At 39.7% G+C, this 26,352-nt stretch overlaps 1 protein-coding gene across 12 annotated transcripts in view; it reads left to right on the top strand.

Annotated features, from left to right (window-relative positions):
• Positions 1-26,352, top strand: part of ADAM22 (ADAM metallopeptidase domain 22) — a 203,167-nt gene that overhangs the window by 142,059 nt on the left and 34,756 nt on the right. For 10 of the 12 annotated variants that reach the window (XM_075922417.1, XM_075922415.1, XM_075922414.1 and 7 more), the window contains exons 12-26: positions 1,083-1,167; positions 1,618-1,708; positions 3,364-3,415; positions 5,807-5,906; positions 9,935-10,006; positions 10,448-10,540; positions 12,466-12,546; positions 12,787-12,837; positions 12,987-13,050; positions 16,515-16,620; positions 17,948-18,064; positions 18,628-18,796; positions 20,794-20,902; positions 21,863-21,953; positions 24,372-24,389. In XM_075922417.1, the coding sequence (XP_075778532.1) occupies positions 1,083-1,167; positions 1,618-1,708; positions 3,364-3,415; positions 5,807-5,906; positions 9,935-10,006; positions 10,448-10,540; positions 12,466-12,546; positions 12,787-12,837; positions 12,987-13,050; positions 16,515-16,620; positions 17,948-18,064; positions 18,628-18,796; positions 20,794-20,902; positions 21,863-21,953; positions 24,372-24,389 (1,299 nt within the window). The remainder of the gene's footprint in view (positions 1-1,082; positions 1,168-1,617; positions 1,709-3,363; positions 3,416-5,806; positions 5,907-9,934; positions 10,007-10,447; positions 10,541-12,465; positions 12,547-12,786; positions 12,838-12,986; positions 13,051-16,514; positions 16,621-17,947; positions 18,065-18,627; positions 18,797-20,793; positions 20,903-21,862; positions 21,954-24,371; positions 24,390-26,352) is intronic. The other 2 variants (XM_075922420.1, XM_075922423.1) reach the window with 1 other exon arrangement.

The following is a 26,352-nucleotide window of genomic DNA, read 5'->3' as shown; positions in this document are numbered from 1 at the left end:
TTGGAACCTGTGAATCTTTGAATCTCCTGTTCCTTCCCTTCTGTCATAGTTCAGGGAAACATGCCTTTGCCTGTATAGCCCTCAGCATGCTCTCATTTGGGGAAATACCATGCCTCAAGGCTTCGGCCAGTCACCTGCAGGAGCCGGGATAGATTTTTTTTCTCCTGAGGCCTAATTGACCCAATATATTGTGGGTTGGTTTTGGTTTTTTTCCATCTTACCCTGCAGAATGTGTGGTCAGCCACAACTGAATACAGGACATCAGACAGGGTGGATCAGTGCTCTGAGAGGGTGCAAAGAATTCCCTTTGCTAATGATGCCTGGCTGATGTGTCTTGCTTACATGCTCAGGGTTATCTTGAGTCCCAGATCAGGAGTCATAAAGGAATTTTTCTCCAGGGAGTAGTAGAGACCTTGTGGACAGTTGCCTTTCTCTATAGCGTGGGGCTTGATTCACCTGCTAGGATCATTTGGACATGTCTCATCTAATCAATTTCAAATGCGAATGCCATTGCAGGGACTTTGGACATGGGTGGCACCTTGATCTCTGCCTGTGGCTCATGGCAGCTTGATCTTCTGAGGAATGAAATGCTTTGGTCTAAAGTGATTAGGCTCAATATAGGGGTATTTGGTTGAAATTTAATATAGTAGGTCAGAGTAGATAATAAGTATCAGAGGGGTAGCCGTGTTAGTCTAGATCTGCAAAAGTGATGAGGAGTCCGATGGTACCTTATAGACTGACAGATTTATTGGAGCATAAGCTTTCGTGGGCAAAGACCCACTTCGTCAAAGTAGATAATGTTATGACTCCTTCTGGCCTTCAACTTTATGAAACTATAGGAGAGTTTCATCCTCAAAGAATTTGCCAGTGCATGAAAACAGATGTTATTTCTCCTTCCCTGTTTAGGGAAAGATTTCCTTGAAAGAATTGTGAAAGATTCTTTGGTTTTCACAGCCCTGTATTCTGTTTGTGAGCAGTGAGCAACACAGTAACTGCATCTGGCATTTGGAAATAAGAGATGTAAATAGAAGGATTGCTTAACATAATAAGTAAACTTTTTCATTTTGTTTTGTTTTTTAAAGGGGAAGTCAATTTCAAAGCAGTCGAAGCGGAGCAGCCTACATTGGTGGAATTTGTTCACTACTGAAAGGTGGAGGTGTGAATGAAGTAAGTGTGAATATTCATACCAGCGAAAATTGATGTGTAGACATAGTGTTTGTGTCTCACACACCTTTTTGTCAAAATGTCTTCCTGTTGCATGATCGATACAGAATATTAATGAAGACCCATGAAAGAATGTTCAAACAAAGGATAATGTTAAAAGGCAAATGGAAAAATTTTGAGTTTCGGTTCAGCCAAATTTCCAAACTAGAATCTGAAATTTTCTCTTCACACAAAATCTTACCTAGCCTATTCTTAAGTGTGAGTTTAGTCTCACTGAATGCTGGTCCATTATCCAGCTGCATTTAATAGGTCTTCACTGAAGTAAGAGCCATAAATCCATTGATCTGCTTTTGCCTTAAAAATCTTATTTTAAAAGGTATAAAAGGTGTGTTTATATTTTAAGATTCTTGTGTCAAAATGATGATTGTTTGCATCCTGATTTGTTTATTTCAGTTTGGAAAGGCAGACTTACTTTCAGTGACATTGGCACAGTCATTAGGCCACAATCTTGGCATTTTCTCAGATAAAAGAAAACTGCTAACTGGTAAGTTTGTGTGTATATATATATTTTTTCTTTGCTTTTCCTTCTTTCAAGTGAAGCTCTTTATATAGTGGAGGACTTTCCTCTTGATTTCACTGGAAAACATGAAATGGAAAGCAATAATTTTTTTTCTACGATTGTCAAGATTACAGAGTAACGTGTTTTTATGGAAGAAAGTTTATCCAATGTGTAGAATCACAGAACACTAGAATTGGAAGGGACTTTGAGAGGTCATTGAGTCCAGTCCCCTGCCCTCATGGCAGGACCCATTACCATTTAGACCATACCTGATAGATGTCTGTCTAACCTGCTCTTAAATATTTCCAAAGATAGGGATTCCACAATCTCCCTAGGCAACTTATTCCAGTTTTTAACCACCCTGACAGTTACGAAGTTTTTCCTAATGTCCAGCCTAAACCTCCCTTGCTGCGGTTTAAGTCCATTGCTTCTTGTCTTATCCTCAGAAGCCAAGGAGAACAATTTTTCTCCCTCCTCCTTATGACACCCTTTTAGATACCTGAAAACCACTATCATGTCCCCTCTTAGTGTTCTCCTTTCCAAACTAATCGAGCCCAATACTTTCAGTCTTCCTTCATAGGTCATGTTCTCTAGACCTTTAATCATTCTTGTTGCTCTTCTCTGGACCTTCTCCAATTTCTCCACATCTTTCTTGAAATATGGTGCCCAAAACTGGACACAATACTTCAATTGAGGCCTTATCAGCACAGAGAAGAGCAGAAGAATGACTTCTTGTGTCTTGCTCACAGCACTCCTGTTAATGCATCCCAGAATCATGTTTGCTTTTTTTTCAAGTGTCACCCTGTTGACGCATATTTAGCTTGTGGTCCACTATGACTCTAGATCCCTTTCTGTAGTACTCCTTCCTAGATAGTCGCTTCCCATTCTGTTTGTTCCTTCCTAAGTGGAGTACTTTGCATTTGTCCTTATTAAACTTCATCCTATTTACCTCAGACCATACCTCCAATTTGTCTAGATCATTTTGAATTATGACTCTATCCTCCAAGGCAGTTGTAACCCTCTCCCAGCTTGGTATCATCTGCAGATTTAATAAGCATACTCTCTATGCCAATATCCAAATCATTGATGAAAATATTGAACAGAGCCGGTCCCAAAACAGACCCCTGTGGAACCCCACTTGTTATGCCCTTCCAGCAGGATTGTGAACCATTAATAACTACTCACTGAGAACGGTTATCCAGCCAGTTATAGTAGCCCTATCTAAATTGTATTTGCCTAATTTATTGATAAGAAGATCATGAGAGACCGTATCAAATGCCTTAATAAAGTCTAGGAATACCATGTCCACTGCTTCTCCCTTATCTACAAAACTTGTTATCCTATCAAAGAAAGCTATCAGATTGGTTTGACATGATTTGTTCTTTACAAATCCATGCTGGCTGTCACCTATCATCTTCCAGGTGTTTGTTTGCAGATGAATTCCTTAATTGATTTACTACATGTAGCTTTGAGTCCTGTGCATAGTGAAAAAAGTAAATGTTTCTTGCCATGTATGTTATTTTGAAGAAATTAGGGATGTAGTGTTTTCACTGTTCTTTTTAAGATGATAAACATAGTGTATGTTCTGCAGAGATTTTAACATTGTCAGACTCAGTGAATTTTACTTTTTTTGTTCTTAGGTGAGTGTAAATGTGAGGACACGTGGTCTGGATGTATAATGGGAGACACTGGGTAAGACATTTTTATAGGAATTTCCATGTAATGACATAAAGCAAATGAATCAGCAAATATTATATCTTTCATGGTTGAGCCTGAGCATCTGAAAAAGTTGTACATGATTTAGGGGCAGCAACTCTAGCTGCACATGTTGATAGTACTGCTAGAGAAAAATAGACACATTTCTGATTTACATAAAATTAGGATGGATCTACACTACAAAATCAGTTTTATTTTATTTTATTTGACTTTGAGCATCCAATTTAACAAATGCAATGCTGCCTCTCCCCAGTAGGTGGCAGTGGTAAACAGAGCACATCCTCACTGCCAGCCTTGCAGCTTCATAAGGAGTGATGCATTGTGGGTAATCACCTGCAGCTGATTTTAATTATGGGCTAGGGTTCTAATGCCTTATGGGATAAAAAACATTGCTGCAGGTGGTTATGGGTGACTGTCATCAGCCTCCCAAGAGGCACTTGCTTCCCCACCCCTTCCTGAAGTCAACAGCAAACAAGCCTTTTTGTGCCTTTTTTTCCTAAGCTTGGGTGGCCTGTGCTCACAACAAAGAATGGCAAGAATGGATCCCACACAGCTGCATGCTGTTGTGTATATTGCAAACATATCACATTATCCTGTGGTATTTACAGAGCCTAAGCTAATCACTGCATGGAGCAATGTGATGCCACACACACAAATATAAGCTTGCTGGAAGCCATGGAATGGAGCAATTCATACATTTTGACACAGCTGAACGCTGCTTCTGAGCCAAAGAAACTAGACCTGAGTGGTGGGAGTTTATAGTTATGTAGCTCCTGGATGATGAGTAAGGGTGCATTACTTTTGCGTGTGTAAGGGCACATTTTTGGAACTGTGCACCAAGCTTTCCCCATCCCTGAAGCACAGTGATACCAGAGTGAGACCAGCTCTGACAGTTGAGAAACAAGTACTGATTGCCCCATGGACACTTGAAAAGCCAGACTACTACCAATCCATAGGGAACCAATATGGAGTAAATCTTTTATGGAGGCTGCTATGATTGAGATAGCCAGGGCAATCAAAGTTCTGCTTAGAAAAGTAGTGAATCTGGACAATATGCAGGACATAGTGGATAGTTTTGCTGTGATAGGGTTCCCTAACTGGGGCGAGGCGATAGATGGAACATGTTTCCTTATCTTGGCACCAGACCACCTTGCCAAAGAATACATAAACTGCAAGGACATCTGGAAAGGATAGTGGGCTGGAAACCTAAAGTCAATGCAGGCTTGTTTTTAATAGTACTTTTGTTAGTGTTTTTATCCACTGCTGTGTAAATATTTGCCCCGAATCAGGAAAGCATGTGCCAATGTCACAATGAATTGCACAGCACTTTTGTGAAATTGGGCCTAAATAAAGCGATCTCTTAAGTCACCTTAGGGAGAATTCATACCTCTGTGTAAGATCTTCTGCACAACTTAACCATGCTTACCCACAGCCTGTGTTATGCAGGAGGTAAGACAAGATGATCACAGTATGCTCCCCTTTTGCACTTGGAATATGTGTAGCTATGTATCTTGATTGGTGCATAAGACTTCACATAGATCCTCTCTGTACTGGGGTGAATTTTATCTGCTCTCTCTCTCTATGGGGATATACCTATCTCATAGAGCTGGAAGGGACCTTGGGAGGTCATTGAGTCCAGTCCTCTGTGATTATGGCAGGACCAAGTGCCATCCTTAACAGATTTGCCCCAGATCCCTAAATGGCCCCTTCAAGGAGTGAACTCATAAACCTGGGTTTAGCAGGCCAATGCTCAAACCACTGAGCTATCCCTTTCCCATAAACTAGTGTCCACTCATGCTCATCTGAAGGAATAGGTTTTGCCCATGAAAGCTCATGATACTATATATATTTTTGTTAGTATCTAAGATGCCACAGGACTACATGTCATTTTAAATTTTTGTTAAAAGTACGTGATAAGATGGTAGTATAATGTATCACATCATATAGGCCAAAAAAACTCTATTTCCATCTATGAATAATTTTCTGACGACCCTGTTGATTGATGGCTTAAAGTATATAGGCCTTCAAATAAAAATCTGATCCCACAAAAACTTCAAATGGAACCTGCATATTAATAAGCTCTATGCTTTGTAGCAAGTGTTTGCAGCATTTGGTCTCATCTCTTGAATATGTTTCTCTTCTCACTGTTAAAAGACAGCTTAATATTGCCAAAAAGGCTTACAAGTTAAAATGGAATCATTGATTTACAAATTAGTTTGCAAACAGATCGCATGGATCTCAACTAAGTACCCTAGCGATTTCTTTCCCAGAATATGTTCCTCCCATATTTTGGAAGCAGATAGAATATTGTGTAATGGTTAAAAGTGAGTTGAGAAATAAATAACCAACTGCTCTATTTCTTTGTAGTTATTATCTTCCAAGCAAGTTTTCCAAGTGTGATATTGAGGAGTATCATGAATTTTTAAACAACGGAGGTGGTGCTTGCCTCTTCAATAAGCCATCCAAGGTAATTAACAGCTTAATATTAAGAAAGGGAAGATTGGTCAAGGTATATCATACTTCTCACCTGTCCACAATCTTATAAATACATTTTTTTGCTGCTAGAACTCTTGGAAGAAGGAAGCTACCCTTTCTGGCCAAGGCTCAGAGGGTGAAATTCATCTTGTGCAAAGGGGTCAGCACAAGATACACACATCATGTAATCTTTATGTTTTCAATATCTTGTACAGATTCTTCCAGCATTTTTTTTAAAGAGCAAAGTTCTTCCTCACATACAGCAGAATAAATCTTTAGTATAGCACTGAATAATAACATTAGATCCTGTATTTTTATAACTAATGGTGTGGGGATTTTGGTGGTTGTTTTGTTCTTTTTGTCCTGTTGAAGAAGCTGGCAGTTGTTGAGTGGTCATGCAAGATAAGGGAACACTACATCAGCATTATTGGTTTGATTCAATACTGATCACTCACTTTGTTAAGACCATCCTGGAATCAATCTAACTAAGGGTATGTCTACACTAGCCCTCTAGATCGATCTAGGGAGGCTAATGAGGGCGACCGGAATTGCAAATCAAGCCCAGGATTTAAATCAAGCCCACGCTTGATTTGCATGTTCCCAGCCAGTCGCCATTTTAGAAATTGACTAGCCCGAAGTAACTGCCTCATTGCAGGAGGAATACCACCTAATTCGATTTAGGGCTTTAAATCGGAAGCCCGTTTCACTGCCGCATGTAGACTCGAGCAGGTGCAGCCTGAGGCTGGCTGCAGCAGCTGGCACCCTAGGCGGGGCGGTGCAATCGGCGCCCCTGCCTGCACAGCCGTCAATGGCTGTGATATCATCATCAGGTGCCCGGGCCAATGGCGCCCTAGGCAGCTGCCTAGCTCGCCTAGGATCACGAGCCGCCGGTGGACGCGGGCAGTTACTTTAGGCTAGTCAATTTCTAAAATGGTGACCGCCGGGAACATGCAAATCAAGCGCGGGATATTTAAATCCTGGGCTTGATTTGCAATTCTGGTTGCCCTCATTAGCCTCCCTAGATCGATCTAGGGGGCTAGTGTAGACGTACCCTAAGACTATTCTTCAATCCACTTCGGGGTTACTGTGCAGGACAGTCAGGAGAAGATGGTGTCTTGTTCATATAGTAAACATCTACTGAGGATAGAGATGTGTTCTGCAGTTCAATAAAGTAATCCTCAAGAGATTCTGTTTTTATTGAATTTAACTATTACACTGCTAAAGTTTTGTAAAGGTTCAGGATACATTCAAACAAATTATCTTTTTACTCTCCCTGTATTCGGGCAGGACACAAAATGATGATAAAGAAAATACTCCAAGGAAAGTTGTTGCTGTGATATTTATGATCCAGCTGAAACTGGAAGAGCTGAGTCATATCAAGAAAATACTTGTGACTTTAGATTTCCAGCCCTATACCCTTTCCAGATTTTCCAATTACAGCTTGGCAAAAATGTTATGCATGTGGCTTCATGTTCCCCAGCGTCCCCTAACATTTGCTTGAGAGGTGCAGACCACAAAACCCATTGTAAAAGCACAAAGTTTCACCAGGTTTTGAGGAAAAAACACCAGTCACTCAGTTCTGCTCTGAAGATTTGCATGAACTAAGGTTGGCATTTGAAATGGAACATGAGACCAAATTAATTTAATGAGGCTTTGGATTTCTTTGCAAACATTCAATATAGCTGTAGTTCTTCATCACTTTGGTGTAATATCTGTCAGTGTGGATTTTGTTTCACCTTTACACCTGCTTTTGTTTCACCTTTACATCTGCTTTTAAGATTTAGCTTGCAGAGCTAGTCTGATGGCTTGGTACAACGGCAGCAAGCTACCCTGCAAACTCCAGGGACTAGTAGTGTCTATGGTATATTCTTATTACTGGAAAAAGAAAAGATAATATATTTGGACCCTAGGGGAAGATTAATAAACCAACCACTTCTGAAATAATTATGTCTTTGCCATCAATTCTCGAAGAGACTACTTCTCTGACCTCCTGCTATTTGGCAACAAGTTGTTTTGCAACTATACCTTTTAAAATACTGCTTGAAAATTTAGAGACAGAGCATAAGGTGGGCCAAGAGGATGGAGAGGGATAGTATTCAGTGGATCAAATTAATCTCTGGGTGTAACTTGAATGTTCTGTGGGAATTGAGTTGTCAGGCCTGCCGCTGGCCACACAGGTTCCCGCCACTGGAGACATCAGACTACAAAGAAGGAAAGATGGTAAATTCTCAGTGAGACGTTCTGCATTGGCATAACTACACTGGCTCTGATTTAATATGCAAGCATTTGTATAGCTTTAAGTAAGTATGTAGTCAAGGCTTACTTGCTTTAAGTTGCACACATGCTTAAAATACCTTGCTAAACTAAGGCTCCTTAAACTAGAAGGAGGAGAAAAAGGATAGCAGGACAGGGAGCAATCCTGTACCTAGCCTACCGCTCCCAAATTGAGACCAGGAACTTTGAGATCCCCACAAAGGGATGTTTGCACAGCTGGGAGAGAGGTGATGTACATTACCTGGAAATGGCATCCTTCCTTTCTGTGTCTGTATTTATCCCTCTATCAACAGATGCAGCAGTGGGAACATTATGGCACTAAACACTTAAATCCAGGTGAAAAATACAAATGATATAACATGGAAACAATAGTGCTGTTAACAATTTAAAGGGAAATCAATATAAGTTAGAGCTAAAGAAACAACTAGCAAAAGAGTCAGTACATTTAGGACGGTGGCTTCTGCAATAGGTTGGTTGGTGAACACCGGCTTTGTGTGTAGCAGCAGCAGCCAAATTTCAAGATAGTCAGGATGGGAATCTTGAATCTTTGGTTTATAACAGATGCTGTCACCTACAATGCTAATTCTTGGACTAGTGGGGAACCATGCAGACAGGCTAAATTGGCAGCTTCGATTGTCACAAAAATGTAAAAGGAAATAGCAATTTCCAAGTGGGATTTTTATTTCTGCAGTAGCTGGAGGAAGAGAGTAAATGTTGTGACCAATTGCACAGCTGCTGAATTGCAGTAAGCACTAGAGGGAGGCATCGCTCTTCACTTGGATGGTTTATGGTTGCAGGTTTGTAGATTTCTCATTATGAGAGAACTGCTTTTATTGAGTAAACAAGAATGAATTTGCTTTTTCTCTCATCACCGAGTGAAAATCATCTCATGAGGCTCACACATTAAATGCTATTTTCTCATTTGGATGATAATAAAAGAGAATACCTCTGCAAAATGTTATGTGTTTTTTTTAAACAGATATTCTTATTAAAGCAAAGGAGAGTCAGAGCTGTTTAGTTTTTTGATACGATGTAATGATTTTTTGTTTTTGTACACCTGTATCCTTCCTTTTCCATATCTGCTTTTTCATATTTCACCACAGATTATGAGAAATTTTGATTATTAAATCCCTTCATTAGGTGGATTCTTTTTTGCAACAAAGCGATTTTACTCACCATGGTTTTGTTTACTAATTATGCTAATTCACAAAATACTTTAGTAGAAATTTTTGTATCCCTTAGCACAATAGATTAGCAGCATTTAGATTTTTCTTTTATACAATATGAAAATGTGAAAGAAAGAAGTAGAAGCTAGAGTGATCAAGTTGTGATAAAAATATTGTATCCAAAATCTTTTAAAATAAAACAGTTTTTTTTAAAGTAATGTTTATTAATTCACAAATCTTTCAGAGGTGCATGCTTTCTTTTAGCAAGGAAGGGGGAATACAGTCCCCTCTGCAAGAAACATGTGGGAAATAAAACCACATATTTCAGGGTACATTATCCTTCAGCACTCCATTTGAAGGTTGATATTAAGATCAAGATCAGCCTATTAAGATCCCCTCTCTCTAAACAATGCAAATGTTATCTTGTGAGTAAATTAAATTAAATATATTTAAAGTCACATTGAACAAATTGTACATAGTTAACAATTGAGAAATTCACTTGGTTAACAATTGAGAAATTCACTTGGGATCTTGGGAAAAATTTGTAGCATCTTGTTTTTCTTAATTTTTTGCACTACAGCTTCTAGATCCTCCAGAATGTGGCAATGGTTTTGTTGAAGATGGAGAAGAGTGTGACTGTGGTACTACTGCAGTAAGTGCAATGTGTTTTGGATCAGTAACTACAGCCTCAGGTATTGGTCCAGGAATCATTGACACCCACAATTCCCATTGATATTAATGAGAGCGGTCCAGACTAAAATCTCTGGGGCCCTGAAGGATTATTTTTAATATTTGGGAAATGGGTATTAATATATCAAGATTTACAGTTGTCACCATTAAACAGTTGTCACCGCAACAGATACCACACAGTTATTACAGTTATGTCCTATTTTATATACAGGTTAAGTTATGTTATCTCACACTTCACTATGTGAAAATTCTGAGGTTTTATTGGCATGCGTATAGTATATATTCAGCTTCTCACAGAGCCTGGTTGAAATCTACTCGAGTTTAAAAGCACCTGGTGACAATAATGGAGCTTTTGGAGACATGGGCTTTTTTCTGTAACATTTCACACGTGTCTGCTCTCCAGGAATGTGCCATTGAAGGTGGAGATTGCTGTCATGCATGCACCCTGACTGCAGGCTCACAGTGCAGCAATGGGCTTTGCTGTAGGAAGTGTCAGGTAAGTATGATTATTTAAAACCACTTGCGCTGTCATTTCTGGAGAGTTAATGAGGTCAGGTGTTTATAGGCACAATTGCACATGCATTTTTGCTCTCAGACCTTGGATCTCCCTTTCTGAAAGTCTGACCCTTGAAACTCATCAACAATTGGTTAATCTAGCTCTGATCTTTGTCTTTTAGATTGTAAGATATTTGGGGCAGGGATTGTGGGCCAGAGTCAGAGGTGAATCTAAGTCTAGCCTAATTTAAATCTTCTTTCAATCCCAAACCAGTCCAAATCAGTTTGGACTCCCTCTGAACTCATTTACATTTACATGTTCAGATGCATGCACCATGTAACTTACACATCACTTCTGAATTTGCCTTTCTGAATCAGAGGGAGTTTCTGTTGGGAAACATTTTAGAACAGAGGGTCACAGAAGAATGTAATGAGAAAAGCAACTAGCTGTAAGGTGTTAGGATATGTAGGTTAAAGGAGGCCTGCTGTTACTTTAACTTACACCGGTCTGGTCCAAAGCCCAGTGAATTAATTAATTAAAAAGACTTGCATTGTATTAAATTGGCTCTGGGGCAAGTCCCATATTAAGAAGCCAGGAGGATTTACAAATTAAACAAGCTTAAACTTCCATAAGCTCTGTCTGGACTAAAGAGTCAGGACAACCCAGTTATGTCGCTTAGGGCTCTGAAAAATCCACACACATGTGCTATGTAGCTAAGCTGGCCTATGCCCTGATGTAGACAGCGCTCAGGTTTCTTCCATCAAACTAATTACCGCCTCTCAGGAAGGTGGATTCCCTAAGGATATTATGTACCCTGGCACCCTTCCCCAGATAGTACTTCTTCAGGGATCTTTTCTGAAGACCAACGTCTTGTCTAGCCAGGACCTTGATATCTCTTCCTAGGCTCAACAACTTTCTTCTCTCCTCCCTGTTTCCTGTCATAGCTGCCAATTATAAGGCCCAGTTGCTTTCCCTTAAGGCTAAGTGAGTAGCAGGTAACCACCAATCCATTGGTCCTCACTCCTCTGAAAGGGTCAGTCACCCTGGCTTATTCCAAAAAAGCACATCTACACTACAGGAAAGTGTAAAATTAGTCCGAGGCAGGCTTCCCCAATGTAGCTATGCTATCTCGATTTAGCGCCCCAGGAGGAATAACTTAGAATGGTCCTGGTGAGGGGCTATTTCAAAATAGCAGAAGTGGAGCGTCTACACATGCCTTATTTTGAAATGGCTATTTCAGAATAGGCATTATTCTTCATAGAATTAGGTTTACAGAAGTTGGAATACGTTGTTGGTTATTTTGAAATTATTTCAAAATAATCGAATTGCATAGTTCGTGCTGTACACAAACCTTTAGGCACCTACATCACTTAGGCATCTTAAAAATGTCGCCCTATTTATCTATCATATCAATTTTGTCCACAGCTGGAAAAACCAGGTGTCAGAAAAAAATTTCCATTCATGTTAATGAATTTAGCTACACTGAAGTCAATGAAGCTACACTGATTACACCATATGAGGATCTAGAACACAGTAGCACAGCAAATCTTATATAAAATTTTGCAGAAAGAGAGCACAAATTAAAAAAGTGAACTGGGGTGCACAGAGTAGTAGACCAGCTGGGAAAAACTGAGGCCTCTGAGGTGGACGTGAGGCATGTCCTTAATGGGTGATGCAACTGAATCAGAAATAGTGGTGCTTGATTGGCAAGTAGAATATACAGCACTAACAGGCCCCTCTTGTGGCATATTTCACCATTTCTTCATGTCTTGAGGCTTTTTGGCAATGATGCAGAAATGTTTATCAAAACTGCTTCTCCAAAACAGTTGCAAAGTTTGAGTCTGGTTAAAATTTTTGAAATGATTATTGGATGAAAAAGCTGGGTATAGAAATACTAATAAAGCAATTTTCCAAACTTATTTCAGTTTGAATCTAAAGGAGTTGTGTGCCGAGATGCAGTAAATGATTGTGATATTCAAGAAAACTGCACAGGAAACTCTAGCCAGGTAACATTTTAAAATAGGTTGACAAAAAGGGAACAAGTAAATGCATGTACAATCTCAGTCAGTATGAGAATTATTGTACTAGTATTGTAAGTGTTTAAAAGTTGTATAAAATTACTTTGTTTATGAAAAAATCATACTGGAAGAAATTTTGAAATGCTACTGATAGCTTTAGATTGAGAAATTGTTTGTATAGCCTCCTCATTATTTGGATTATCAAGTGGTTATTTTCTCTTTTTATAGTGTTCTCCCAATATTCACAAAATGGATGGGTATTCATGTGATAACAAACAGGTAATTATAATTTGGATTTATTTTTTATAGCTGGGAAAACATATTCCTATAGGTTCTGATCTGAGATCCTTTGAAGTCAGGGGGAATCTTTGACCCAGTTGTGAAAATGTGAAGAAAAAAATTGTTTTGTCTGTCTTCTGTCTCTTTAGGGTATTTGTTTTGGAGGAAGATGTAAAACCAGGGATCGGCAGTGTAAATACATCTGGGGTGAAAGTAAGAAAATATTATTGTTTCTAAATAGATTTTCATTGATATAGCTCTAAAGATTCAAATATCTTATAGACACCTACCTGGAATCATTAAAATCAGTCAAAATTTAGCTGCAGCTATGTACTTATTGTGAGACTGGGTTCCATATGTAAAAGAGGAATCCCCTTCTGAACTTTTCCCTGTGGTTTTTTGTTTTTGTCTGAATCCACTTTTGGGATGATTCTTCTCTTTTTTGTGAAAGATTGTGGACAGTTGCTGTGCAATTCTCTATCTTCCTTCCCCCACTTTACTTCTGTCCCTGGCTTCCTTCCCCCACTTTACTTCTGTCCCTGGCCTTCTACATAACAACGTCTCCAGCCAATGAATTCTTGGCTTGATGCTTTGCTGTGACCACTGTTGTTGATCTCTGCATTAATAGAGCAAATCACTTAAGAGTTTCTTCGCTCAAGGGATTGAACATATTGCTTCTGCTATGTTCCTGGCCCTAGCTAGCCCTGGGAGGCTAGGGCAAGTCCAGAACCTCTCTATTATGCTGCCACTAGACTGTCATGGTGATCAGTTTCTTCACACTGACTGGTTTACCTCTCTTTAGTTAGCAGTTAGGAAAGTGTTTGAAACTATGGCTCAAAAAAAAGATGATAGCCAGAGGTCCGGTTCATGTCTGATGTAGAGCTTATCAATATAGTTAAAGCTGCTGGATTTTGTATGAACACTCCTTTGCCTGTTTTCACCTGGTTTATATTCATTTAACTTAGACCTGACATGGAACTGTACCCACCAGTTTAATGAAACTTGTTTAAAATCACACATCCAGTTAGAAATGAAACTGTGTGTGTTGAACATGACAACATGTAGAAAAATAGATTCAATTTAGGCTATATCGACCCTAGAGAGCTTACAATAGCCTAGCGATACCAATGCAGCTGCACTGCTGTGAGATCCATTGTGGAGTCTCTCTATGCCGATGAGGGAGAGCTCTCCATCACCATAATTAAACCATTTCCACTTGGGGTGTATTTTTCAACCCCCTGAGCAACATATGTTTTGCCAGCATAAGTGGTAGTGAAGACATAACCTTAGATTGTTGGCTTTTGGGGCAGCAGCTCTATCTGTTATTTGTTTGTACAGCACCTAACACAGTGAGGTCCTGGTGCATGACTAAGACTCCTAGGGTGTGTCTAGATTATACCTTTCTTTCGACAGAGAGATGTAGATTAGGCACATCGAAATAGCTAATGATGCAGGGATTTAAATATCCTGTGCCTCATTAGCATAAACATGTCCGCCACTTTTTTTCGAAACCTCATTGTAATCTTGTAAACCTCATTTTTTGAGGAATATAGGATCTGTCAGAAAAGGCTTTATATTCGACAGATCCACGTCTAGACTGCTGTTATTTTTTTCGAAAAAACTCCGTTTCAGAAAAAAGCGGCAGCCATGTTTATGCTAATGAAGTGTGGGATATTTAAATCCCTGCTTCGTTAGCAATTTTGATGTGCTTCATTTGCATCCCTCTGTCGACAGAGGGATGCAGTCTAGACGTAGCCCTAGGCACTAGTGCACAACCATTACTGCTGATACTAATGTGGTGGGAAATGTCTTCAGCAACAGGTCATTCACAGTGCCTGCTACATCGTGGACAAGTATATTCACTGCTCTGTGCTGTTCTAGTACAAATGAAGGGTGCTTTAGCCTTGAATATCTCTTGGTGCTGGAAGAAGCTAACTGATTTCAGCCAGAAACTTCAGCTTTCTTTGGAGATGAAGCAAAACAATACAAATTCTAATCAGCAACTCTGAGTTGAGAGATTAAGTTTGGTTTCGCTCTGTACTCAGAAAGTTCAGATGCTTTTATAAAGCTTATCCAAAGAACGTGTTGGGTCTTGAATAATTGGGCTGGTAGTCTTCTGAGAGCAGCTATGTCATAAAGTATCTAGTACCTCCTGCTGCTTGGGACATAACGAAAGAGAACAGCTTGCCTTGTATCTCAGGCACTTAAACTACTGGTGCCTGATAGAAGCTGAAAATATTTAGGTACATTAAAAGGAAAAATAATACAGGAAAAGATGAGAAATTAGCTGTATTTTTAAAAAAAACTAGGTTTGAGTATAAGGCCAAAGTTTTGGAGGAGTTATTGTCTGAACTGGTTCTTCCTTTATTTATTAATTTATAAGTGAAGAGATCCAGGATTCCTGGCAAGTATTTGGCTTTATAATCTAGTGCTGTTATAACTCAAGATTTATCCATACACACGTTACAATCTCAATCCGTCCATAATAAAAAAACATTGTTTTTTCTTGAAAACGGGTCTTCACTTATAAACAAGGTCTGGAATATAGAAGCAAAATGCAGGACAATGTAGCACTTTAAAGACTAACAAGATGGTTTATTAGATGATGAGCTTTCGTGGGCCAGACCCACTTCCTCAGATCAAATAGTGGAAGAAAGTAGTCACAACCATATATACCAAAGGATACAATTAAAAAAAATGAACAAATATGAAAAGGACAAATCACATTGCAGAACAGAAGGGGGATGCGGGGGGGGGGGGGGGGGGGGGAGGAAGGAAGGTAAGTGTCTGTGAAAAAGTGAGTTATAAGATCAAGAACACATATTCCTGCGCATCCAGAAATATAATCTATGCTATCATGTGCCGAAAGTGTCCGTCTGCTATGTACATTGGACAAACATCTCAGACACTTCGCCAAAGGATTAATGCCCACAAAACAGATATCAGACAAGATCACAAAGAGAAAACAGTTTCTTGCCACTTTAACCAGAAAGGACACTCTCTAAATGACTTAGCCACCTGCATTCTGCTACAAAGACCTTTTACATCTGCACTTGAAAGGGAATCCTCTGAACTGTCATTCATGTTAAAATTCGACACTTGCCAACAAGGACTTAACAAGAATTTGAATTATCTCACCCATTACCAAGACAGTTTCCCCAATTATCACCTGTAATACCATTAACTCACAAACATCCCACTCTCCCTACCTTTTATATCATCAATTCACAGACACTTACCTTCCTTCCTCCCCCTCCCCCCCCACCCCCCGCATCCCCTTCCTGTTCTGCAATGTGATTTGTCCTTTTCATATTTGTTCATTTTTTTTAATTGTATCCTTTGGTATATATGGTTGTGACTACTTTCTTCCACTATTTGATCTGAGGAAGTGGGTCTGGCCCACGAAAGCTCATCATCTAATAAACCACCTTGTTAGTCTTTAAAGTGCTACATTGTCCTGCATTTTGCTTCAACTACCCCAGACTAACACGGCTACATTTCTATCACTATGGAATATAGAAATATTTGGAGAGATCATTAGAGCCAAAATCCCTGATATAAAATAGAAGATATTTTTTGATTTATTTAATCTGTGATCTAATGTCTAACATTAAATGTGCACCAGGCTTTTAACATGTTGCATAATGTTATTTGAAGAAAATCGTTTCTGTTTTTAGAAGTGACAGCTGCTGACAGATACTGCTATGAGAAACTGAATATTGAAGGGACTGAGAAAGGTAACTGTGGAAGGGGCAAGGACACTTGGATACAGTGCAACAAACAGTAAGTTCATGTACTCTGGAAAGCAGCTTATGTGAGATTGTTGCCCTTGGTCCATCCCTCCCCTGTCATGAACAGGCTCTAAAAGCCCTGGATCTGGCTGGAGGAGGATTCACCCTGGCACAGGAACTGAAGAAGACAGCTGTTTTCTAAGGATCACTACAACTCAAGCCCCAGGAATGGGGACAGGGATGGAAGGAGAGTCCCTATAGTCTGCATCAACTTCATGGATTCTCAATTGCAACAGACTGTGGAGCAGCTGCCCATTAGAAGTCTGGGGGAGGCGGGTGGGAGGGGCTGTACCAGAACAGCTCTCAGATCAGCCAAATTTATGCCAGGGGCCATTTTGGCCGTCACACCAGCACAGAATCCAGGAAGTTTTAGGGTCTGTTATAGCCATTCGTTCTCTGCCTCCCTCACTGCTTGGAGGCTCTGACATGCATCATGTAATATCACTCATACACTTTGCTCTAAGAGTGTGTCTGTACTACAGCTGGGCCTTAATTCCCATCATAGATCGACACACTCACACCTGTTCAGCTCAAGCTAGTGCACTGAAAACAGCACTGTGGCCATAGCAACTCCAGTGGCAGCTTGGGGTAGATACATGAATCTAAGCCCACCCACCCACCTCGGTCTGAGCTGGGGTGGACAGCCCAAGCTGCTGCCTGTGCTGCAGTGGCCACATTGTTAGTTTAATGTGTTATCTGGAATTGAGCTAGCACAATCTGTGTACCCACAATGGAAATTACATCACCCAGCTGCAGTGTAGACATTCTGGAACTCTGAAACGTAATTTACATCTGGGAAAAATTGGTGTAAAAAGCCACCATTCTGATTGTACCCACTTTGGACTCCGTGCCGCGCGGCTACACGCGGCACGGACTAGGTAGTTCGGACTAGGCTTCACGAGGACTACCGTTTCACGAGGAGTAACGGTAGTTCAGAATAGGAAGCTTAGTCCGAACTACCTAGTCTGTGCTGCGTGTAGCCATGCGGCACAGAGTCCGCACTAGCAGACATTTAAAAATGGCAGCGCCTGGCTTTATGCAAATGAAGCCCGGGAAATTCAAATCCTGGCCTTCATTTGCAACTCCGGTTGCCTACATTACCACCCTAGTTCGAACTAGGGTGGTAGTGTAGACATACCCTTACATATGCAAAGAAGAAATATGTAGTGGTCTGCCATACTGGTAGGCTATGTGTCAGTTACTAGCACATGTGAAAAAACAAAAGACTTGACAACTGCTTTAATTTTTTAATAAGTGTAAACAATTTTTATTTGATGTTTTTTGTTCTGAATGAATGTCTATTTAACCTCTCAATACAGGGATGTGCTTTGTGGATATCTTCTGTGTTCTAATATCTCTAATGTCCCAAGACTTGGAGAACTTGATGGTGAAATCACTTCTTCAGTCGTACAGCTGGGGAAATCCTACAACTGCAGGTCATTTTTTAAAGCCTATAAAGTGGATCAGAGATGATATTGCCTTCCAAATTAATCCACTAGAGAAATGTTAGCTAGTTCCTTCTTTAGTGAGAGAGACTGCTGCCATGAATAAAATCCCTTCAAAAACATAAACCGCACCAAAAACTCATGTACATTGAACTTCAGTCTGACTCCTCTGGTGCGCCTTCCAGATTAGGTTTGAGACACTTACAATGCCATTTTGGGGAAGTTTGCCCTGCTGTGACCTTTGTTCATTCTGTACCTAGATAGCGAACATCAGCCGCCAGGAGTTATGTACGTTTAATCTGAGTATTTTAAAGGGTAGCATGCAGACAGCATAGCTTGGGTAGAAATATAAGTATCTTTGATTTTTATTATATTCACTAACAAAAAGCCTCCTACCCTCCCCAATATTTTTAATGGATCTTGCAAGGTTTCCTCATGTTAAAATGACACCGGCAAAAATGACTGTGACCCCTGAGAGCCCAGTTTACTGAACAGTCATATGTTGAAACGCACTGCACAAATATATCTTGAATCTTTGTTTGTTTGTTTTGCAGTGGTGGCCATGTCAAGCTAGATGAAGAGACGGATCTGGGCTATGTTGAGGATGGAACACCATGTGGCCCAAACATGATGTGTTTTGAGCACAGATGTCTCCCCACTGATTCTTTCAACTTCAGCATCTGCCCAGGCACTATAGATGACAACATTTGTTCAGGGCATGGAGTATGTTTTCATATTTTTTAGCCTTGACTTTCATATTTCTGTTACTTTTACTGAATGCATTCAAGTTTATATCTTTATTTTACTAGGTAGATCATATTTTACTAAAGGTAATCTGAATTGTTGGTGGTACAGGTTCATTCTTTAGACATGCTTTTAAAGATTGTGTGTCAAATATATAGGTAGTGAATACATCAGAGTCTAGGCAGTCTGAGTTATGTATTACAATAATGGTACAAACTGTTATTACAAAAATTATTAATAGTCTAGCAGCAGCTTAAAGTCTAACAAAACATGTAGATGGTATCATGAGCTTTCAGATTAATGGAGAATTAAAAGTCCAGATCCAGCTTTGGATTTTTGGATCTGGATTTTTAATACTCCAATCATCTGAAGAAGTGGGTCGTGCCCACGAAAGCTCATGATGTCATCTACATGTTTTGCTTTCGTGGGCCAGACCCACTTCCTCAGATCAAATAGTGGAAGAAAATAGTCACAGCCATATATACCAAAGGATACAATTTAAAAAAATGAACACATATTAAAAGGACAAATCACATTTCAGAACAGTAGGGGGATGCGGGGGGGGGGGGGGGGGGGGAAGGAAGGTGAATGCCTGTGTGTCCTTTTCATATGTGTTCATTTTTTTTAATTGTATCCTTTGGTATATATGGCTGTGACTATTTTCTTCCACTATTTGATCTGAGGAAGTGGGTGTGGCCCACGAAAGCTCATCACCTAATAAACCATCTTGTTAGTCTTTAAAGTGCTACATAGTCCTGTATTTTGTTTCAGCTACACCAGACTAACACGGCTACATTTCTATCATTCATCTACATGTTTTGTTAGTCTTTAAGGTGCTGCTAGACTATTTGTTGTTTAAGTTTTTCCAGTTAACTCGGCTACCCCTGTGAAGCTTCCAATAATTATGTAATGTATGTCATTTTCATCACTTCCTGCAACTTGCTTCATCTTTTCTCAGATAAATCATATATGAATTTAAAGGACTTAAATTTAGGAATCTCTAAAGTATAAAGGTCCAGATTCAGTTCCCTATCATATTCTGGACCTTTTGTATTGTACCAGCAGAACAAAAGGTTCAATCATCAAGCAGCTGGATCTTGATAGATGAGAAATTCCCCCAGTGTGGGCAGTTGTTGGCCAATTCACAGCTACAGTACAGGTTGCTCCTCCCTTAACTGGGACTCTCTGATCTGGCAAGACAGAGATGTTCCTGGACCACAGAGCCCATGTATAGGGAGGTCAGGCCCCAGGGCAGGAGTGCAGCGGGAGGGAGCGCTGGAGGGGGGATGGTGACTCAGCCGGGAGCCCCATGTTGGGGTGGGAGTATGGATGGGCAGGGGGCAGAGCAGGGAGTTCTGCCCCCTGAGGCTGGGAGGTAGCCGGCGGGGAGGGGCGGAGGAGGAGTAGCAGCAGTGGCCTCAGAGCTCTGGCTCCGGCAGTAGCTAGGGAGCTCCAGTCTGGGGAGCCAGCAGTAGTGCCAGACTGTAGTCCTAGCCAGGGGCAGCAATTCAGCACAGGTCACATTGGGAGGGACCTCTCCTGGTCCAGCAAACCCCTCATTCGGGACCAGTCAAGTCCCCAGGGTGCAAGACGAGGGAGGTCCAACCTGTATTTGGTCCTATGTTGTGCTGGAGATTGGGGCTGCTGAAGTGTCCTATTGTGTGGCTAGTCCCTATCATAATATAAAGTGTGCCCCAGACTGCTCATATCTACACTGCACTAAGGAAGCCACAATATACTCCTTGGTAGCCCCTATTTATCTTCTGCTGAAACTCACTTTTTGAGGTGAAATTATCAATTTAAGCTATTTAAAAAAACCCTGAAATCTAAGGGACCCAATGTCCCAAAATGAAACAACAAAAATGTTGTACAGAATTTTACAGGCAATTTTCCACACAACTCTGTATAATTCATATTCTAAATAGTGAAAAAAGTTCATTTTGTAATTTTATTCTGGGTCATGTTTTGAACTGCAGGTTTGCAGCAATGAAATCAAGTGTGTCTGTGATTGGTTCTGGGCAGGAGATGACTGCAGCATTCCTTACAAAGATGCTTCAATTTTTGATGAAGAAGTGATGGGCAAAGGTGTGTAACACATATATTTGTGGTAATATATGAAATACATGTAAAATTGTAGGCCAGTTTTTGGTTTGGGGAAGGTTCAGTAAGCAAAGCTAGATCAGTTACTCCCTCTCTTAGCCGATAGCAGTATCCTAGACAGTCTGACCTCTTCCTTTTTAAAAAATATATATTAAAAAAAATTCTAAAAATGCCTCGATCCTATAACTGTATCTGCACTACTTGATTCCTATAGAATTCATAAGGGTGCCAAGTGGATTGTAAAAGTGAAATAAGGTGTCTCTTGCTTGCCTCATTCATGTGAATGAACCTATTAAGATAAATGGAACTATTCTTGATTAAGATTAGTAGAATGGTCCCAGGGCCTCCTCCCGTCCCAAATAAAGAGAGCCTCAAAGTATTGCATAAATGTTGTATAAATTAATTGCTGACTCTTTTTGTCCTCTTCTCCTGCCCATTCTACACAGGTACAAAAACAATGTCTCTTATTACATATGCTATTTCATTTTATGAGGCATCTCCCCATTAAAATTTAGAAGTCTAAGAATGTGCAGTCCCTTCAGTGATCTAATTTGATTTAACATCAGTATTTAAATCATAGATTTAATGCTAATATAGTTGCATAGATTCATAGTTCCATAGGTCTTTCTGGTGGTGTTGTATTATATTTACAATTGGATATTTCTGAATAGCTAATTTACTTCCTGTAGCTATAACTTAATTTTGAAAGCAATTAATTCAATTAATTTTGTGTTATATGTTCAAACAACAGTGGCTCCTCATTTGAAAGAGTCCTTTGTTAAATAAATTAATGCAATTAATAGGAATCTAGAATTGTTTTATATAATTCAGCAAAGATCTAGATGCCTAAACAAATCTGTAGAACACAGTTCTTTTGCTGCTTTGTATATTTTTATTTTTAAATTTCTGTATATATATATTTTTTTGTCTTTCACTTTTTCCCAGGTGTTGTTAGTACAAATATAATAATAGGGGCTATTGCTGGCACCATTTTAGTGTTGGCTCTCGTTTTAGGAATAACTGGATGGGGTTACAAGTAAGTATAATGTGCAATTTTTAATACATTTGAAAACATGCATATATGTTCAGCGGATAACTGTTTACAATATGAAGTAATTAAGGAAGAATATTGAAAATTATACAAATTTAGGATAACTGATCAAACAGAAACTGAATTATGTCATTTAGGTAAATTTTTGCTTGCAAAAATGTTTTCCGAATGGTTCTAATTTGGATAAATATTTTTGTTTTCATAAACCTTGGTCCAGTTATAGTGTACATTTTTCAGGTACTAGTTTATCCACTGTTTTGGAGACAGAATTAAGATTTTACTGTAATGGTTGGTAAAAAGAAATACAAGAAAGAAATCTTATCTCTATTAATAGTCAAGGGAATTTAGCATGATAGCCCCTAAGTAAGCAAAGTAGTAAAGTATGTGCTTAATTTCCATTAACTTAATACCAATGTATGTAAGCATATGCTTAAGTGGTTTGTTGAATGGGCTTGAAGCATACAATTATGGTTCAGATTCTCATCTGGTATTGAGTTTGTTAGCTGGGGATCTGGTCCTAAGTGTTTTACTGAATCAGAGCCAAAATGGCCAAGTCCATTTCTTTCCATATTAACATTCTTTTGTTTTTTCAGTTTTGATTCTCTGCTGAAGTTCTTAGTAATTTGCAGATATTAAATGAATATGTACCGTATTTTAGCGAATATAACCCGTGGGTTATATTCATTTTTACAAACCCCGCACCCCTTCTGCGGGGTATACTCGGGTGCTGGGTATACAAAAATGTTTTTACTCACCTGGCCTCCAGCCTCCGGGCGGGGGAGAGCTCATCTCCTGGTTCCTGCGCAGGAGCGCTCCCCCGCCCCTTCCTGTGGCTGCGCAGGAACCAGGAGATGAGTGCTCCCCCGCCCAGAGGCTAGAAGGCTGCGCAGCCACAGGAAGGGGCAGGGGGGAGCGCTCATTTCCTGGTTCCTGAGCAGCCGCAGGAAGGGGCAGGGGGAGTGCTCCTGCGCAGGAACTGGGAGATGAGCGCTCCCCGGCCCGGAGGCTGGAGGCTGGCATCTGCACAGCCGCAGGATGGGGCAGAGGTGCGCTCTCATTCCCCCGCCTGGAGGTTGTGCGGCTGTGCGGGAACCAGTTGGAGTGAGTGCTCCCCCGTCTGAAGGGTGGCTAATTCCCCACCCCAACCCGTAGAAGCCTTCCCCCCATGCACAGTTTGAAAAAAAGTATTGTTTACCCTGCAGGTTATACTCGTGCGTGGGGTATACAAGATTTTTTTTTACTCAAACTGCAAAAACTGCAGGGTATATTCGGGTGCAGGGTATACTCGGGTGCGGGGTATATTTGCTAAAAGATGGTAATGTGTGTGTTTTTAGAAAAACGTCTGTAGCATTTCAATGGAATGGCTGCAACCCCCTCTATGTGGAGTATTGGCAAAGCAAAACAAGCTCGGCTATTCCAAATAACATTGCAGGTTGGACATCCCTGGTCTGGTATCCTCAAGACATATGTGGTCCAAAATCAGGGAGTATTCTGGATCAGGGAAGGTCAAGACTCCTCTTCTGGCCATCTGCTCTGCTCCTGTATGCCAGCCCCAACTGTGGGCCCTGTTGCTGCCACCTGCCCCAGCCAACGCTGTGCTCCCAGCCACAGGCCCAGGTTACACTTCTGGCCTGCTGGCCCCACTGCCGCCAGCTGGGGCTGTGTCCTGATTCTGTCCATCCCCATTCCCAGCTGGCTCCCTGCTACTTAAGTATTTGCAAAGCTCAATATCTAAATGCAAGAAGCCTTCTGACATGTATCTCCTTTTTTGGATGAGAACCTGGCTACAATGAAACACACGTGCTCCAGCCATTATTGTAATTTTGGCTCCCAGTGACCATTCAAAGTAGGTATAAATTAGAACAGGTTGAGCACTGCTCTTTTATAGTGCAAGGACAAAAGTGTGTACAGGATACTGTGAGGATTAGATTAATAAAAGGCTCGTTGTAAACCCAACTGTGCTTACCATCCACTGATTGTGGTTGTACTGGAGATCTAAACCTCTATTTGAAATACAGTTTTAAAACTTAATGCATGTTTTGCAGTATGATTGGACAGTAATTTATTGATTTTCCTTGTAGTACAGAAATATGTATTGAAAAATAGAAGCAAGGTTCCCAAACTTAATAAGAATGTTTCAAATACTGGTAAAACTTTGTAGTGCATATCCGAGAGACAAGTAACAATCCAATATAAATATATTTCTACAGATATGTTATGAACTGATGTCTATTCTCTTTTCAAAAAGTGATTTATTTAAGAATCATTGAAAATCATCATGTCACTTCTGTCTATGCTGCTTTTTATATTTACTTGTTATTTATGATGTTGTATACTGCCACATTCTCCTTAGCCTATACATCTTGGTAACTCATTCTTATGTCTCTTCTTTTCTATGAAAAGAAACTATCGGAGACAGAGGTATGTGATAAATGTAAGGTGAATACATCCTCTAGAAAGGCTTGAAATGATGATTATTTCTATGTTTTTTCCATTTTTGTGATAATGTGAATTTCACAGAGACTGCATGTAGACTTCATCATTTTTATGTATTTTGGCATTATGTTCCTAATGTGCATTACTTTGCATTTATTAATGCTGACTTTTGTCTGCCATTTTGGTACCCAGTCAAATAGTTTTGTGAGAGCGCTTTGTAACTGCAATCAGTTTGGGACTTAACAATCTTGAGTGATTTCATATTGTCTGCATATTTTGCTGTCTCATAGTGCACCCCCTTTTTCAGATCATTTTGAGTATGTTGAACAGCACATGTCTTAGTTCAGCTCTTTGAGGGACCCAACTATTTATTTCCATTGTGAAAACTGACTATTTATTTCTACCCTTTGTTTTAACCAAGTATGATGACTTTCCCTCTTATTCCATGACAGTTTACTTTGCTTAAGAGCCTTTGGTGAGAGAACTTGTCAATGGCTTTCTGAAAGTCAGAATACACAATATTGACTCTTATCCACATGCTTGTTGACTCCCTTAAATAATTCTAATAAGCTGGCAAGGCATGATTTCCCTGTACAAAAGCTATGTTGACTCTTTCCCTACAAATCTAGTATGTACAGAATGAGTTGGCCTTAAAGCCTTTTGACTGAAATTACAACTACTTTGTCAGAGGACAGGGCAACTTAAATCTTGAAAATATCAAATGAAACTCAGCCTATACCAAGGCAGAATTAGTATGAGAGCCTTTTGGTATACGATTATATATTTTAAACACGTGAGAAGCTTTTGAAATTTGAATCTGGAAGTGAAAGAAGTGAAGGAAATCTTAATTGAGGAGTCAAGTTTTTAGGAGTTTCTGTATTTCTGAAAGTCAAGTGAAAGTGGGCCCGCTTTCTGGTTAATGACCATTTTTATTAATGGTGACAAACAGAAACAAACACCTTGGAAGTACAATGTTGAATAGATAATGGAACATTTTCTTTTAATGATTAAATCAACAGTCAAGTTATTCATTTGAATTAGACAGACATTTCTGACCTGCTAGAATTACCTCCAAAGGTCTGATAGCTATCAATTCACTAGGGGTGCATCTACACAGCACCCTTAACTCTAACTAAGATACGCAATTTGTGCAATGCAAATTGCGTATCTTATTTCGATTATATTTCAAAATAGCTTATTTTGAAATTTGGCACATCTACACAGTGTCAAATTTCAAAATGATGTGCTATTTTGAGACAGTCCTTATCCCTCATGGATCGAGGCGTACAGGGTTGCCAGAATAGCATACCCATTACTTTGAAAAATATTTTGAAATAATGGGCATATTTAAAAGACACATCAGGTAGATATTTTGGGATACCTCCGGTATCCCAAAATAGCCCCGCTGTCTAGAAATACTCTATCAGAGGAAAAGTGGGATATGTTGGTAATAAACTGGAGGTTTTTCCTGAAACTCAGGCTAAAGGGTTGAGCAAGAAACGGATTCCATATTTTGATAGTTTTGATTTATTTCAGAAACATGGACCATTTTCATCTCTTCACAAAGAATTTGCTTCTAATTACATACATTAAAAAGGTTGTTTAATCAGAACGGAAATAAATTTTGGATGAGTAAAGGAGGGAACAGAACAGAAGGTGGGATTTAAAAGGATGACCAGATCATAAATCCCATAATACTTCTGGACTAGCAGCTTGTCATTGTCTTTCCTGTCTCTCTTTTGCTTCAAGCAATCACATGAGTAATACCTACTCAGAGACTACTTGTTGACAAAATGGATAAGAATTAAAAGTTAAAAATTGAAGTTAAAGGAAGTAATGATTTACATTTTAAATTAGGTGCTCAGATGACTATTTTAAGATAATGACTAGACTGTAGCCAAGAAACACTATATTTAAATAAATCTTAATCTGTACACAGTAGCACAAG

This window comes from Pelodiscus sinensis, chromosome 2 (genome assembly GCF_049634645.1).
Source record: "Pelodiscus sinensis isolate JC-2024 chromosome 2, ASM4963464v1, whole genome shotgun sequence".
Classification (NCBI taxonomy): domain Eukaryota; kingdom Metazoa; phylum Chordata; order Testudines; family Trionychidae; genus Pelodiscus; species Pelodiscus sinensis.
Note: the sequence above shows the minus strand (reverse complement) of the source record. Positions and strands in the feature narration are given on the sequence as shown.